The 12029-nt window shown below is 48.9% G+C and overlaps 1 protein-coding gene and 1 long non-coding RNA gene across 3 annotated transcripts in view; both read left to right on the top strand.

Moving 5' to 3' along the window:
- The window catches only part of LOC148238738 (uncharacterized), a 477006-nt gene that overhangs the window by 255632 nt on the left and 209345 nt on the right, over positions 1 to 12029 (top strand). The window lies entirely within an intron of this gene.
- On the top strand, positions 487 to 11945 carry LOC148238744 (uncharacterized). 2 transcript variants are annotated; one of them, XR_015811851.1, is made up of 3 exons: positions 487 to 1932; positions 3593 to 3756; positions 11818 to 11945. XR_015811851.1 is itself a non-coding variant. In XM_088201089.1 (2 exons), the coding sequence occupies exon 2, from the start codon at positions 3875 to 3877 to the stop codon at positions 4505 to 4507; it is 633 nt and encodes a 210-aa protein (XP_088057215.1). In that variant the 5' UTR covers positions 487 to 1932; positions 3593 to 3874. The 2 variants fall into 2 exon arrangements, 1 of the variants encoding a protein (XP_088057215.1); XM_088201089.1 differs by lacking the exon at positions 11818 to 11945 and having other exon boundaries at positions 3593 to 4507.

Genomic DNA, 12029 nt, shown 5'->3' with positions numbered 1-12029 from the left:
TCCACAGCGCCTTCGGACGCAATGGACGGTGATTCGAGAAAAGTTAAGTTGTGACCAGTCGCGCGCAGAATCCGACTGTGACCAGTAGTCAGTCGCGCTCTGGTAGCCATCGTGTGCGGACGTGTGCGTAGTGCGCTCCCACACGATCGGCTCCAGAAGCGTCCCTTCTGCTTGCAGAGTTTGGGAAAGCGTCTCGAGGGTGCTCCGACTGGCGGCGGTTCAAACGGCATTAGTGTGGAAGGAATCGCTCCAGCAATTTCGGAGTTTTCGTGCCAGACAGTTTCTGGACAAATAATTGTGACAATAACATCTGTGTGCAACAATAAAAGTGAGTGTCAGTGGCAACAATACGCACGGGTGACGCCCATTTGGGCGTTCACGTCTAAAGGCGGAGCCAGAGGCAGGGAACCTCAACCACAGTGGCCAGGGTTTGCCAACTCCTTTTATTTATTTTTTAATTTTTAATAATATTTTTATTTCATATAATTGGTGGTGGTAATTTTATTTATTCGAGAATCGTTTGTGGTGCTTACACTTAAGCGCCGCGGACGGTTCTCTTTTTTATTAAATCAAAAATCGCTCGTGACGCTTTCACTTGAGACGTTACGGGTGTTAGTTTTTATTTTTTATTTTTATTTTTCTTTTCTTTTTTTGTAATTGGTACCACTCGTGATGCTTTCGGGCACTTTGAAGAATTTAGAGTAGTGCGAAAGCGTCACGAGCTGATTTTATTTATTTAAGCACTTAAGTTTTTACTTGTAGCGTTTTCCTGACCATATAAGTGTCGGAAAGCGTCACGAGCTCCTATTTTAGTAATTATTTTAATTTTTAATTCTATAAGTCTCTTTATAAGTATATAAACATGTCTAAGCAGCCGGCCCCCAAAAAGGGGGCCCGCTCCAAGAATGGAGGAGACGGGGATATTGCCCCGCCCTCTGTACCCCCAGAGCCTTTAAGAAAGGGTCCAGCAACTAGGTCGGGTGACCCGAAACCGGTGGCGGGGTCCGCCAAGCCATCTACCTCGGGGGTGCCCTTAGAGCCGCAGATAGATGCTCCTGGGAAAAGGGCCATATCGGTCTCGCCCCAATCCGTTCAAGCCGCTCCCAAACGTGCGAGAGAGGAATTCCCTCCTCTCACTAAAAATAAAACTGCTGATGTAGACAATTCCTCCCCAGCCGCCATCTCCAAGGAACTCTACGACTATGTCGATTCCTTGGAGAGAATTTCAAGTGCCCAGAGACGGGAGCTCCATCAACTGGTGGCCCGTCTTGCCTCAAGCGTGCAATCGGCGGCTCCGGTCGTTCCTGAGACACTTCAGAGTGAGGCAATCAGGAGACTGGAGCTCACGGTTGCGCGAATAGAGCGAATGATTTCTCCTCCCAAGCCTACAATGGCCGCTATTGTGAATGAGATGGGGGAAACACCCCTCCTAAGCCAAAACCACCTGTAGTCTCCTCACTGGTGCATTTAGCCCCCATAAGCGACACAATTAAATCCTCTGCGGAGGCAGTGGCGGCTTTTGCCAAAGCCGTTAACCCATCCGCAGAAAAACTGCAGATAAAGAAGGTTATTCAATCGTCAGGCAAAGTAGCAACGGGCCTTCTGGCTGCCAATAGAGCTGAGGCACAGCGCATAGTTAACTTAAACCCTTCTCTGGAGAAGGCTGGCCTTAAGGCATCCCTTCATGGGATGAAGGACCCCAGAGTTATCATACTTAATGTTCCCTCTGATGCCCAAAATGACACAGAATTCCTCCAATCCATCTATGACCAAAACATTAAGGGGTCGATCAATATCACTAAAAATGAATTCTTAAGTAAATCCAAAATTATTGTGCGCCTTCAGTCGAGAGTCAATAACTCTCGACACATAGTCATGTCAACCCCCCCTGAGTGTCACTCTTTCCTCACAAAAGAAACACATATTAGACTTGTGACAATAACACTGAACTGTGTGACAATATTTAGTGTAGTGCTTGTGACAATACGCACGGGTGACGCCCACTTGGGCGTTCACGCCTGAGGGCGGAGCCAGAGGCATGGGCCCTCAACCACAAAGGCCAGGGTTTGCCAACTTATTTTATTTTTAATTCTTAATAATATTTTTATTTTTAATATAAGTTTTTGGTGGTGGTACTTTTGCTAATTCGAGAATCGTTTGTGGTGCTTTCATTTGAAGCGCCGCGGGCGGTTCTCTTTTTTATTAAATTAAAAATCGCTCGTGACGCTTTCACTTGAGGCGTTACGGGTGATAGTTTTTGGTTTTTTTATTTTTTATATTTCTTTTCTTTTTTGTAATTGGTACCACTCGTGATGCTTTCGGGCACTTTAAAGAATTTAGAGTAGTGCGAAAGCGTCACGAGCGAATTTCTATTTGTTTATATTTAAGTCTAATCTCGTGGCGTTTCTTCTGATTCTTATAAGTGTCAGAAGGCGTCACGAGCTATATTTTATTTTAGTACTGTTATATTTCTTGTTATATTTTATAAGTCTTTTGTAATAAAGAAACTAAATTTTTAAAAGAAACATGTCTAAACAGCCGGCCCCCAAAAAGGGGGCCCGCTCCAAAACTGGAGGCGATGAGTCTAACCCGCCCTCAGTGGCTGAGGCCCCAAGAAGGGGTCCAACTACTAGGTCGGGGGATCCTAGAGCGACGGTCAAACCTATCTCCTCTGAGGATCCCTCTATTGCCACTCAGATGGACGCTCCGCGTAAGCGGGCCATATCAGTGTCACCGCAAACAGCCCAAGCAGCCCCTAAGCGCCCTAGAGAGGACTTTCCACCTCTCTCGAATTCAAAGAAGGACAAATCTTTGTCTTCTTCTACATCAGTAGCCGCCATCTCCAAGGAACTCGACGAATATGTCGACTCCTTGGAGAGAATATCTAGTGCCCAAAGACGGGAACTCCATCAATTAGTGGCCCGTCTTTCTTCGTGTGTGCAATCAGCGGCTCCGGTCCCCTCTGAAACCCCTCAAACTGAGGCTATCAGAAAGCTGGAGCTGACGGTTGCGCGCATCGAGCGCATGCTGGCCCCTCCAAAGCCCACAATGGCTAGCATTGTTGGGGAAATGAGAGGCATGGTTCAAGCCCCGCCCAAAACTCCGGTGACTTCTTCATTGGTTAGAATAATTCCTACCAACGATACAATTAAGTCATCGGAGGAAACAGTTGCGGCTTTCAAAAAGGTAGTTAATCCATCAGTAGAAAAACTACAGATTAAAAGAATCATCCAGACTACTGGTAAAAATTATACCAACTTAATAGCCGCAAATAGGGTTGAGGCCCAACGTATAGTGGGCCTTAACCCGATACTAGAAAAGGTGGGTCTAAAGGCGACCGTACTGGGTGAAAAAAACCCCAGGGCGATCATCCTGAATGTCCCTAATGATGCTCAGGATGACCAAGACTTTTTATCCTCAATGTATGAACAAAATATTGAGGACTCGTCTAATATAGCCAAATCAGAGTTCCTTATTAATTCAAAAATAGTAGTTCGCTTAATGTCGAAAACCCCCAACTCCCGCCATATTGTAGTGTCCCTTTCTCCAGCACATCATGCACTTTTAGTTAAAAATATTTTGGTTTATTTAGGTATGCAGGCACACCGCATCCGTGATCACGTGAGGGTCATGCGGTGCTATAAGTGCCAGCTTTACGGCCACTCCGCGCAGAACTGTCGGGCTCTTCAAGCCTCGTGCAACTGGTGCGGATCACAGACGCACGAGAGCTCCGCTTGCCCAAATAAGGATAAGCAGGTGGCTTGTGCGTCGTGTTGCCGCCTTAAAAAACAGCACTTGTCCCCGGCTCACAGAGCTGGGGACCAGTGCTGTCCAGTATACAGAGCAGCCTTAGCCAGGGAGGTTGCCTCTATAAATGGCGAACCCCCACACAAAGCTTCTCAAATTCGCCCAGCAGAATCTCCGCAGGTCTAGAGCAGCCACTGCGGAGTTCTGCTATAGGGCCCTATCTCTTGGAGTGGATGTGGCGCTCCTCCAGGAGCCCTACACCCTCTCCGGTAGAACTACAGGCGCCGGCTGTGACGCTAGGATCTACGAGATCCAGCCAGCGGGCGCCTCTATTGTGGTGTACAACAACGATCTGTGCGTCACTTTTCTGAGGCATCTCTCGGATCAGTGGCGTGCAGTTGTTCACTTGTCATCCCCTAATGTGAGTCTTCATGTGGTGTCGGCTTACTTTCAGTATAGCGACCCCCGTGAGGTTCACATTGGGGGACTATCAACCGCTTTAGATGCTCTCGCTGGACGCAGCGTTGTGGTCGGCGCCGATCTCAACGCCCATGACCCACTGTGGGGTGACACCTCGCAGGCTCGCCGTAACAGGGATCCTGTGGGGAACTCTGCAGTGGTCAGCTTTGTGCTGAGCAGCGGATTGAGCGTCGCGTGCGGCATGGAGGAGCCGGTGCCGACTTACGTCTCGGCTACTGGTGAGTCCACCCCGGATGCGACGCTCTATTCCCTAGCTCGGCCTTTAAATTTAAGAAATTGAAGAGTGCACACTCAGGAGTGTCTCTCCGATCATCGACTCATCACCTTCGACTTGACCGCGGTCTCCCCTTGTAGTGATAACATCCTCTTCTCTTAGTCGTCTTCTGGACGGAGTTTGCTTCCCAAGCGGTTCCGTTTAAACAAGGCGAACTCGGAGAAATTTGAACAATTACTCACTAATAAATTAAATACCCCTAATAACATAGACACAGATCCAAATGTCCAGGCGGAAGCCCTCCAGACCGCGATCTTGTCGGCGGCTGATGGGTCAATCCAGCGTTATGATACGAAACCGCCATCTCGTAATAGACGATGGCCTTGACGGAGGCTCGATGCGCGGCCAACCGGGCTCAGAGGGCCTACTATGCCGAAATAAAACGGCTTAGTAGGTCAACTCTTGATGGCTCCGCTCCTTCTGAAGATCCCTTAGTTGGAATCAGAGGAGTGTTTAGGTCCTCTCGCAACAAGTATAAATCCCTCATCAGGACTGCAAAAAGGCGTCACTGGAGGGACTTTGTTGAGAGAGAGAGCGTCAAAAATGTCTGGGGCCACCACTACCGGGGCGTCATGATGCCCGATCGCGCGATGGCGTCGCTGTCGGGTATCGTTGACAGTCACGGCGTGTGCGCCATCGACTCCTGCCAGGCCGCGACCAACATTCTGGAGGCCCTGATGCCGGGTGATCCAGCTTCTGCTGACTCCCCGTCTCAGGCCTTAATAAGAGCTCGGTATTGCGAGGATGCGAGGACTCCTCCATCAGCGCCCATTACCGAGTCTGAGGTGGAGAGCACTCTCGGACGCTTGCGTGTGAGGGCCTCTCCGGGCATTGACTGCGTTACCGGCGATCTCATTCGGAGATCGTGGAAGGTCGCGGCACCAATCATCGCGACAGTCTTCGAAAACTGTAGAGCGGCAGGCTCCTTCCCGGACATTTGGAAGTCCGGGAAGATGATCATTCTTAGAAAGCCGGGGGCCTCGGATCCAGCGAGTCCCAAGGCATATCGTCTCATTACTCTCCTTCCCGCACTGGGAAAACTATTGGAGAAGGTCCTAGTGGCCCGAATCGGGAACCATTGTCGGAATTGCGCTCCCTTATCGGAGCGTCAATTCGGTTTTAGGCCGGGTCTCGGCACGGAGGATGCGATGCGAGACCTTATATTAAGAGTTGACGCGTTACCAGACAGGTATTGCGTCGGATTGTTCCTCGATATTTCGGGGGCCTTCGATAGCGCCTGGTGGCCTCGCATCATCGACTCCCTGAAGTCGAGCTTGGTCCCACGAGACCTGATAAGTTTTATCAGGTCGTACTTCGAAGGTCGAAGCGTGGTGATGGACGCAGGTGAGTCGTTGGTGTGGAGAACCCTGGCAAGGGGCTATCCTCAAGGCTCGGTCCTGGGCCCCCTGTTATGGAACGTCTGACGATGTCCTCAGGGAGCCCCTTCCTCTGCACTGTGACCTGATTGCCTATGCCGACGACCTCCTGCTGTTGGTTCACGCCAACAGCAGAAAGGAACTCGAATCTCGGGGCACGACGGCCCTCATATCCTTAGATTCATGGTGCAAAGATAACAAGTTATCCTTTGCACATAACAAAACCTGTGCGGTTATGCTTAGGGGCTCGCTGGATTCCGAGCGGCTCCCTTAAGTTTTATTTAACGGCCACAGGGTCAAATTTGAGCCTGTCGCCCGCTACCTGGGTTATCAGGTCTCCCGCGGATTCAATCCCGCCGCCCACATCCGATATGCGGCCCAAAAGAGTCGCGACGCGTACGGCAAGCTCGTCCGGTTAAGTGGCAACCAGTGGGGGTTGCACTTCCGGGCGAAGCTTGTGATGTATAAGACTATATACATTCCTATAGTCACGTACGCGTCAAGCGCGTTTGCGGAGAGGGCGTCTCGCGGCATGCTGCAGTTAGCGTTAAACAAGTCGCAGAGGGTCCCTTTAAAGACCCTTACTGCAGCATACTACACAGCGCCTTCGTGGAGCGTGGAGCCTGTTGACCTGGTGGCGCAGCGTAGGGCTGCGATCTTCCACCTTCGGAGGGGTCGCTCGGCCACGGTTGGTTTGGTGGAAATCCCTCGTCCCGATGCCGGGCTAAGACCTTCGTTAAGAGACCGGGCGATCCAAAATTTGACGAGGGAGGCTGCGGAGGACGAGTGGCAGTCTCGTTGGTGCTCGTCGAACAAGGGTCGCCTGACCTTTCTTTTCTTTCCGCGCGTCAAGGACCGCCTCAAGAAGCGCTGGTTTCATTGTAATTTCGCAACGACGCAGTTATCACTAGGCATGGCGCTTTCGGGTCTTATCTGCATGGAATCCAACGCAGGGAAAGCGCAAGCTGCCCCTGTGGCCATGCGGATCAGACTTCGGAGCACATCCTGTGGGACTGCGTACTGTTGCAAAGTGAAAGGATGGAGCTTCACTCCATTTTAACCCTTGTAGAAGAGGGATCCCCCTCTCACGTAGATTTTGTTGCCTCAAAGGCCAATTATAGGGCCTTCCAGCGCTTCTGTGAGGCGTATCTTGCGCGCGATGATGTGTGCCCTCCGTAGGGTGCACATTTTTCGTTTCTTTGTTTACTTGTTTTATGTATTTATGTGTGCCGCTCACTAGTCTTAAGTTTCAAGATTTATGTTTGTTTTGGTTTTTTTGCACTTGGCCCCTAGTTTGTAGTCTTTAGTCTTGTGGTTGTAAAATTTGTTTGGTTTATGTATATTTCAAGGTTTATTTCACTTATTATTGTCTTATCTTATGTATTTTATAATAGTTTTCACCGGACTAGAGTCAGCTTAACTGTTTTCTTTTATTTTTCTTTTTCCTATAATTACAAGGTCTCCATCCGAGACCTTCCTTTATCATAGCGGAGCGCGACTGTCCCAACGCCCGCTTTACCCCAACCCTATAACCTTTTCCTAGGCCACTTTCCAACCTCCCCGAACGTTGGTGCACCGCACGCCTTCGTTCGAACCTACAGTGCGATAGAGAGGTGTGGATCTCTTGGCGGCAACTGGTCAAACGCTACACCAGTACTACAGGGGGTGTGCAACCGCTACCGCGGCTTCTCCGCGGGGCTCGCCCGTTGAGGTCGGACTCGTAGGGCTCTAGTACCAATAATTGTCAGTGGTGCACGCAATGGACGGTGATTTGAGAGAGTTACGTTGTGACCAGTCGCGCTCCGGCAGCCGTCGTATGCGGACGTGTGCGTTGTGCGCTCCCATACGATCGGCTCCTGTAGCGTTCCTGTTTCTTCCAGTGATCTGGAATTTGTCCTGCGGGTACTCCGACTGGCGGCGGTTCTGACGACTTTTGAGTTGGGGGAATCGCTCCTGAACTTTCGGAGTTTTCACGCCCGACAGTTTGGTAGTGCAATCCATTTTTGAAAAACATAAACAAAGACCTAAGCAGACGCCATTTTTTGCGGCGGCGTGGATTTAGACCCGCCGCCGCTGCCTGACAGCTCAGGGGACGTGCCCTAAACAGGCTTCAGGAGCCCTAGCCCTCGACCCCTGCCGACCGGAGGCACGATATTCGACGCGCAGAAATCCGAAGAACAATTTACAGTAATAAAAGCCGCGAAACAAACAATAATTAGCCCACAGAGACAAAATTGTCAAAAAGTAAACAAAGGCACCGGCGCGGCCCGAGCCACTGCTGCTAACTGACAGCTGTCACTCTGACAGCTCAGAGGATATAAACCGAACCCGCGCTTTAGTAGCCGTTGCGGGTGGACGTGTGCGTTGCGTGCTCCATCCAAATCGGCTCCCGAAGCGTCCCCAGGGCTCTTACAGAGCTGAAATTTGTCTGGCGCGGGCAGAGTCTTGTTGCGGTTCCGACGACACTTGTGTTGGGGGGATCGCTCCAGGATTTCTGGCATTTTCGTGCCTGACAGATAGTTGTATAAAGACATTGTGACAATAATAAACTACAGTGTGTGACAATAATACGTGGTAACAATACGCACGGGTGACGCCCATTTGGGCGGACACGCCTAAGGGCGGAGCCAGAGGCAGGGGCCCTTAACCGCTGGGCCCGCAGGGTTAGTGAACCTTTAAATTATTTTTAAACTATAATTTTAATAATTAGACTTAAGTTTTGGTTAAGGTATTTGCATTATTTGTTTTTTTTGTTTTTTTTCTTTTTTTTACTTTGAAAATCGCTCGTGACGCTTTCGTTTGAAGCGTTGCGGGTGGTTTTCTTTTTTTTTAAGTCAATAATCGCTCGTGACGCTTTCGTTTGAAGCGTCACGGGTGTTAGCTTTAAGTTTTTATTTTTTATGTATATACTTATTTTTATTGTTAGCTATAAGTTTTATAAGTGCTCGAAAGCGTCACGAGCTGTAAGTGCTCGAAAGCGTCACGAGCTGTTTGGATTAAACTGATTCTTAGAAAGCCGGGGGCCTCGGATCCAGGAAGTAAACTTGAAAACACCCAACCGAGGAAGCGTCCTTTGGACTTCCAATGACGAGCGAAGCACTGTAAATTCTAACTAGCAGGCTAAAAGGGCCCGGCCTTTAAGATTCGGGGACCGAATTGCATCGGAGGAAGCGCGAAAGCGACTTCCAAGGATGAAAAAGGGAACGACAGGAGCAAGCAAAGCTAAAGCGAGGGCGAATAGCTAAGCTTAGTACGCAGGTGCCAAGAGAACGTTTCTCACAAACACTCGAGAGAAACACTAATGAAACTCTTGCAAAAATAACGAAGTACTACGGGGGGTGGCTCCCGCTCATCCAGCCCTTAAAAGCTGGATGCCACTCATTGGGTTGGACTCGTAGGGCCTTAGTACCGATAATGGGGTTTCAGCAAAGGATTATGCGTAGTCACACCTGTATAGACTGACCCGGCGCCAGACCGACCACACGTTGGAGCACGCTGATAAAAGTGTGGGAGAGTAAGGGACCTCTTTGGGGCCTGAAAAACCCCGGGTCTCAAGGGGGAAGTCAACTCGAAAACACCCAACCGAGGAAGCGTCCTTTGGACTTCCAATGACGAGCAAAGCACTGTAAATTCCAACCAGCAGGCTAAAAGGGCCCGACCTTTAAGGTTCGGGGACCGAACTGGAACGGAGGAAGCGCGAAAGCGACTTCCAAGGATAAAAACGGAACTACAGGAGCAAGCAAAGCTAAAGCGAGGGCTAATAGCTAAGCATAGTACGCAGGTGCCTAGAGAACGTTTCCCACAAACACTCGAGAGAAACACTAATGAAACTCTTGCAAAAATAACGTAGTACTACGGGGGGTGGCTCCCGCTCATCCAGCCCTTAAAAGCTGGATGCCACCCATTGGGTTGGACTCGTAGGGCCTTAGTACTGGTAATGGGGGTGGTTTCAGCAAAGGATTATGCGTAGTCACACCTGTCTAATTATTCTATAATAGTCGCGCTCCGGTAGCCATCGTGTGCGGACATGTGCGTTGTGCGCTCCCACACGATCGGATCCTGTAGTGTCTCTGCAGCTCGCAGCGTTTCAGAAAGTGTCTCGCGGGTGCTCCGACTGGCGGCGGTTCCAACGACATTAGTGTTGGGGGAATCGCTCCAGAGCTTTTGGAGTTTTCTTGCCTGGCAGTCTCTTGGCCCACGGCAGAGAGAGTTTTATGACAATACCAAAGCGTGTGACAATAATACAGTGCAGTACACGCACGGACGACGCCCAATTGGGCGTACACGCCTGTTGGCGGATCTTTAGGCAAGGGCTCTCAAACACTGAGGCTAGGGTTTGCTAACTTTTTAATATATATATTTTTTTTTTTTTTTAATAATATCTTTATTTTTATATATAAGTTTTTGGTGGTGGTATATTCGAAAATCGCTCGTGGCGCTTTTGTTTGAAGCGTTGCGGGTGATTTTCTTTTTTTTTTGGCCGAAAATCGCTCGTGACGCTTTCGTTTGAAGCGTTGCGAGTGTTAGCTTTAAGTTTTAATTTTTTTTTTTTGTTTTTTTGTGTATATATTAGATATTACTCGTGACGCTTTCGTTAGCTATTATTTTATTAGCTATTATTAAGTTACAGAAAGCGTCACGAGCTCCATCTTTATACTATTTTAAGTTTTTATTTTTTTTAAAAGTTTATTTGTTTTTATTTTTTAAATAAGTATTTTTATAAGTTTAGAAAAATGTCTAAACAGACGGCCCCCAAAAAGAGGGCATGCTCCAAAAGAGGAGGTGACAGGGAGATAGACCCGCCCTCTGCTACTTCTCTCCCTGACTCGAGAAAGGGCCCGGTCACTAGATCGGGTGATCAAAGAGTTGCGGCGGGATCCGCCAAGCCACCAACCTCGGGGACAGCCCCTGAGACCCAAGTGGAAGCCCCGGTAAAAGAGCAATTTCTGTCTCGCCGCAGTCAGTTCAGGCTGCTCCAAAACGCCCGAGAGAGGAATTCCCTACTCTCGGAAAATCTTTCACTGCTGAGGAGGATAAATCCTCTCCTGCAGCTATATCAAAGGAGCTCGATAGTTATATTGACTTCTTGGATAGAATTTCAAGTGCGCAAAAACGCGAGCTCCATCATTTGGTAGCGCGTATCCACTAGTGTGTATTCAGCACATCCTCCTGATGCACTTTAAAAACTAGAGTTGACTGTTAAAAAAATTGAGCGCCTCATTACTCCTCCTAAGCCTACTATGTCAAGCATAGTTAGCGAAATGAGGAGCTCAGCACTATCAGGACCCAAAACCTCGTCCTTCCAATCGTCCGTGGTTCGTCTAATACCAATTGAGGATAAGCTTACATCCTCGAAGCAGGCAGTCGCTGCCTTTAAAAAGGCAGTCGATCCTGTTGCTGAAAAGTTACATATCAAAAAGGTTCTTCAAGGGAAGAATTATACAAATTTAATAACTCCAAACAGAACTGGGGCCCAACAAATAGTGGGCCTCAATCCTGCCCTACAAAAGGTGGGGTTGAGAGCCGCTGTCTAGGGTTTAAAAAACCCTAGGATAATCATTCTGGGCGTCCCCACTGATGCCCAGGAAGATGCAGAATTGCTTACAACTATGTATGAGCAGAACTTGGAGGACTCCCTTAACTTGACAAAGGAGGAATTTCTTAAAACATCTAAAGTTGCTATTAGGCTATAGTCAAGATTCCCAAACTCTTAGCACATTGTTGTCTCGCTCCCCTGTTTGTCACTCGTTTTTAATCAATCAAAATATCCTTTATTTAGGCCTACAGGCCCATCGTATTTGTGATCATATCCGTTTATTAGGATGTTTTAAATGTCAGCTTTATGGTCATTCTGCGCAGAACTGCAGGGCGCCTCAGGCATCCTGCAATTGGTGCGGACAGCAGTCACATGAGAGCGCCTTCTGTCCAAACAAGGACAAGACGGTGGCTTGTGCGTCCTGCTGTCGCCTCAAGAGGCAGCATTTGTCTCCGGCTCATAGGGCTGGAGATCAGTGCTGCCCTGTTTATAGGGCGGCCATAGCCAGGGAGATGGCCACTATCAATGGCTAGCCCTGTCTATGGTTGTGGTCTCAAATTCGCCCAGACCTACGAATGGCTAACTTTCAAACAAGTGATACAATGGCGAGTATTGT

This window comes from Plectrocnemia conspersa, unplaced genomic scaffold (genome assembly GCF_051122295.1).
Source record: "Plectrocnemia conspersa isolate PC_06_02 unplaced genomic scaffold, ASM5112229v1 ptg000001l, whole genome shotgun sequence".
NCBI classification, from domain to species: domain Eukaryota; kingdom Metazoa; phylum Arthropoda; class Insecta; order Trichoptera; family Polycentropodidae; genus Plectrocnemia; species Plectrocnemia conspersa.
This window is presented reverse-complemented; position numbering and strand designations above follow the sequence as displayed.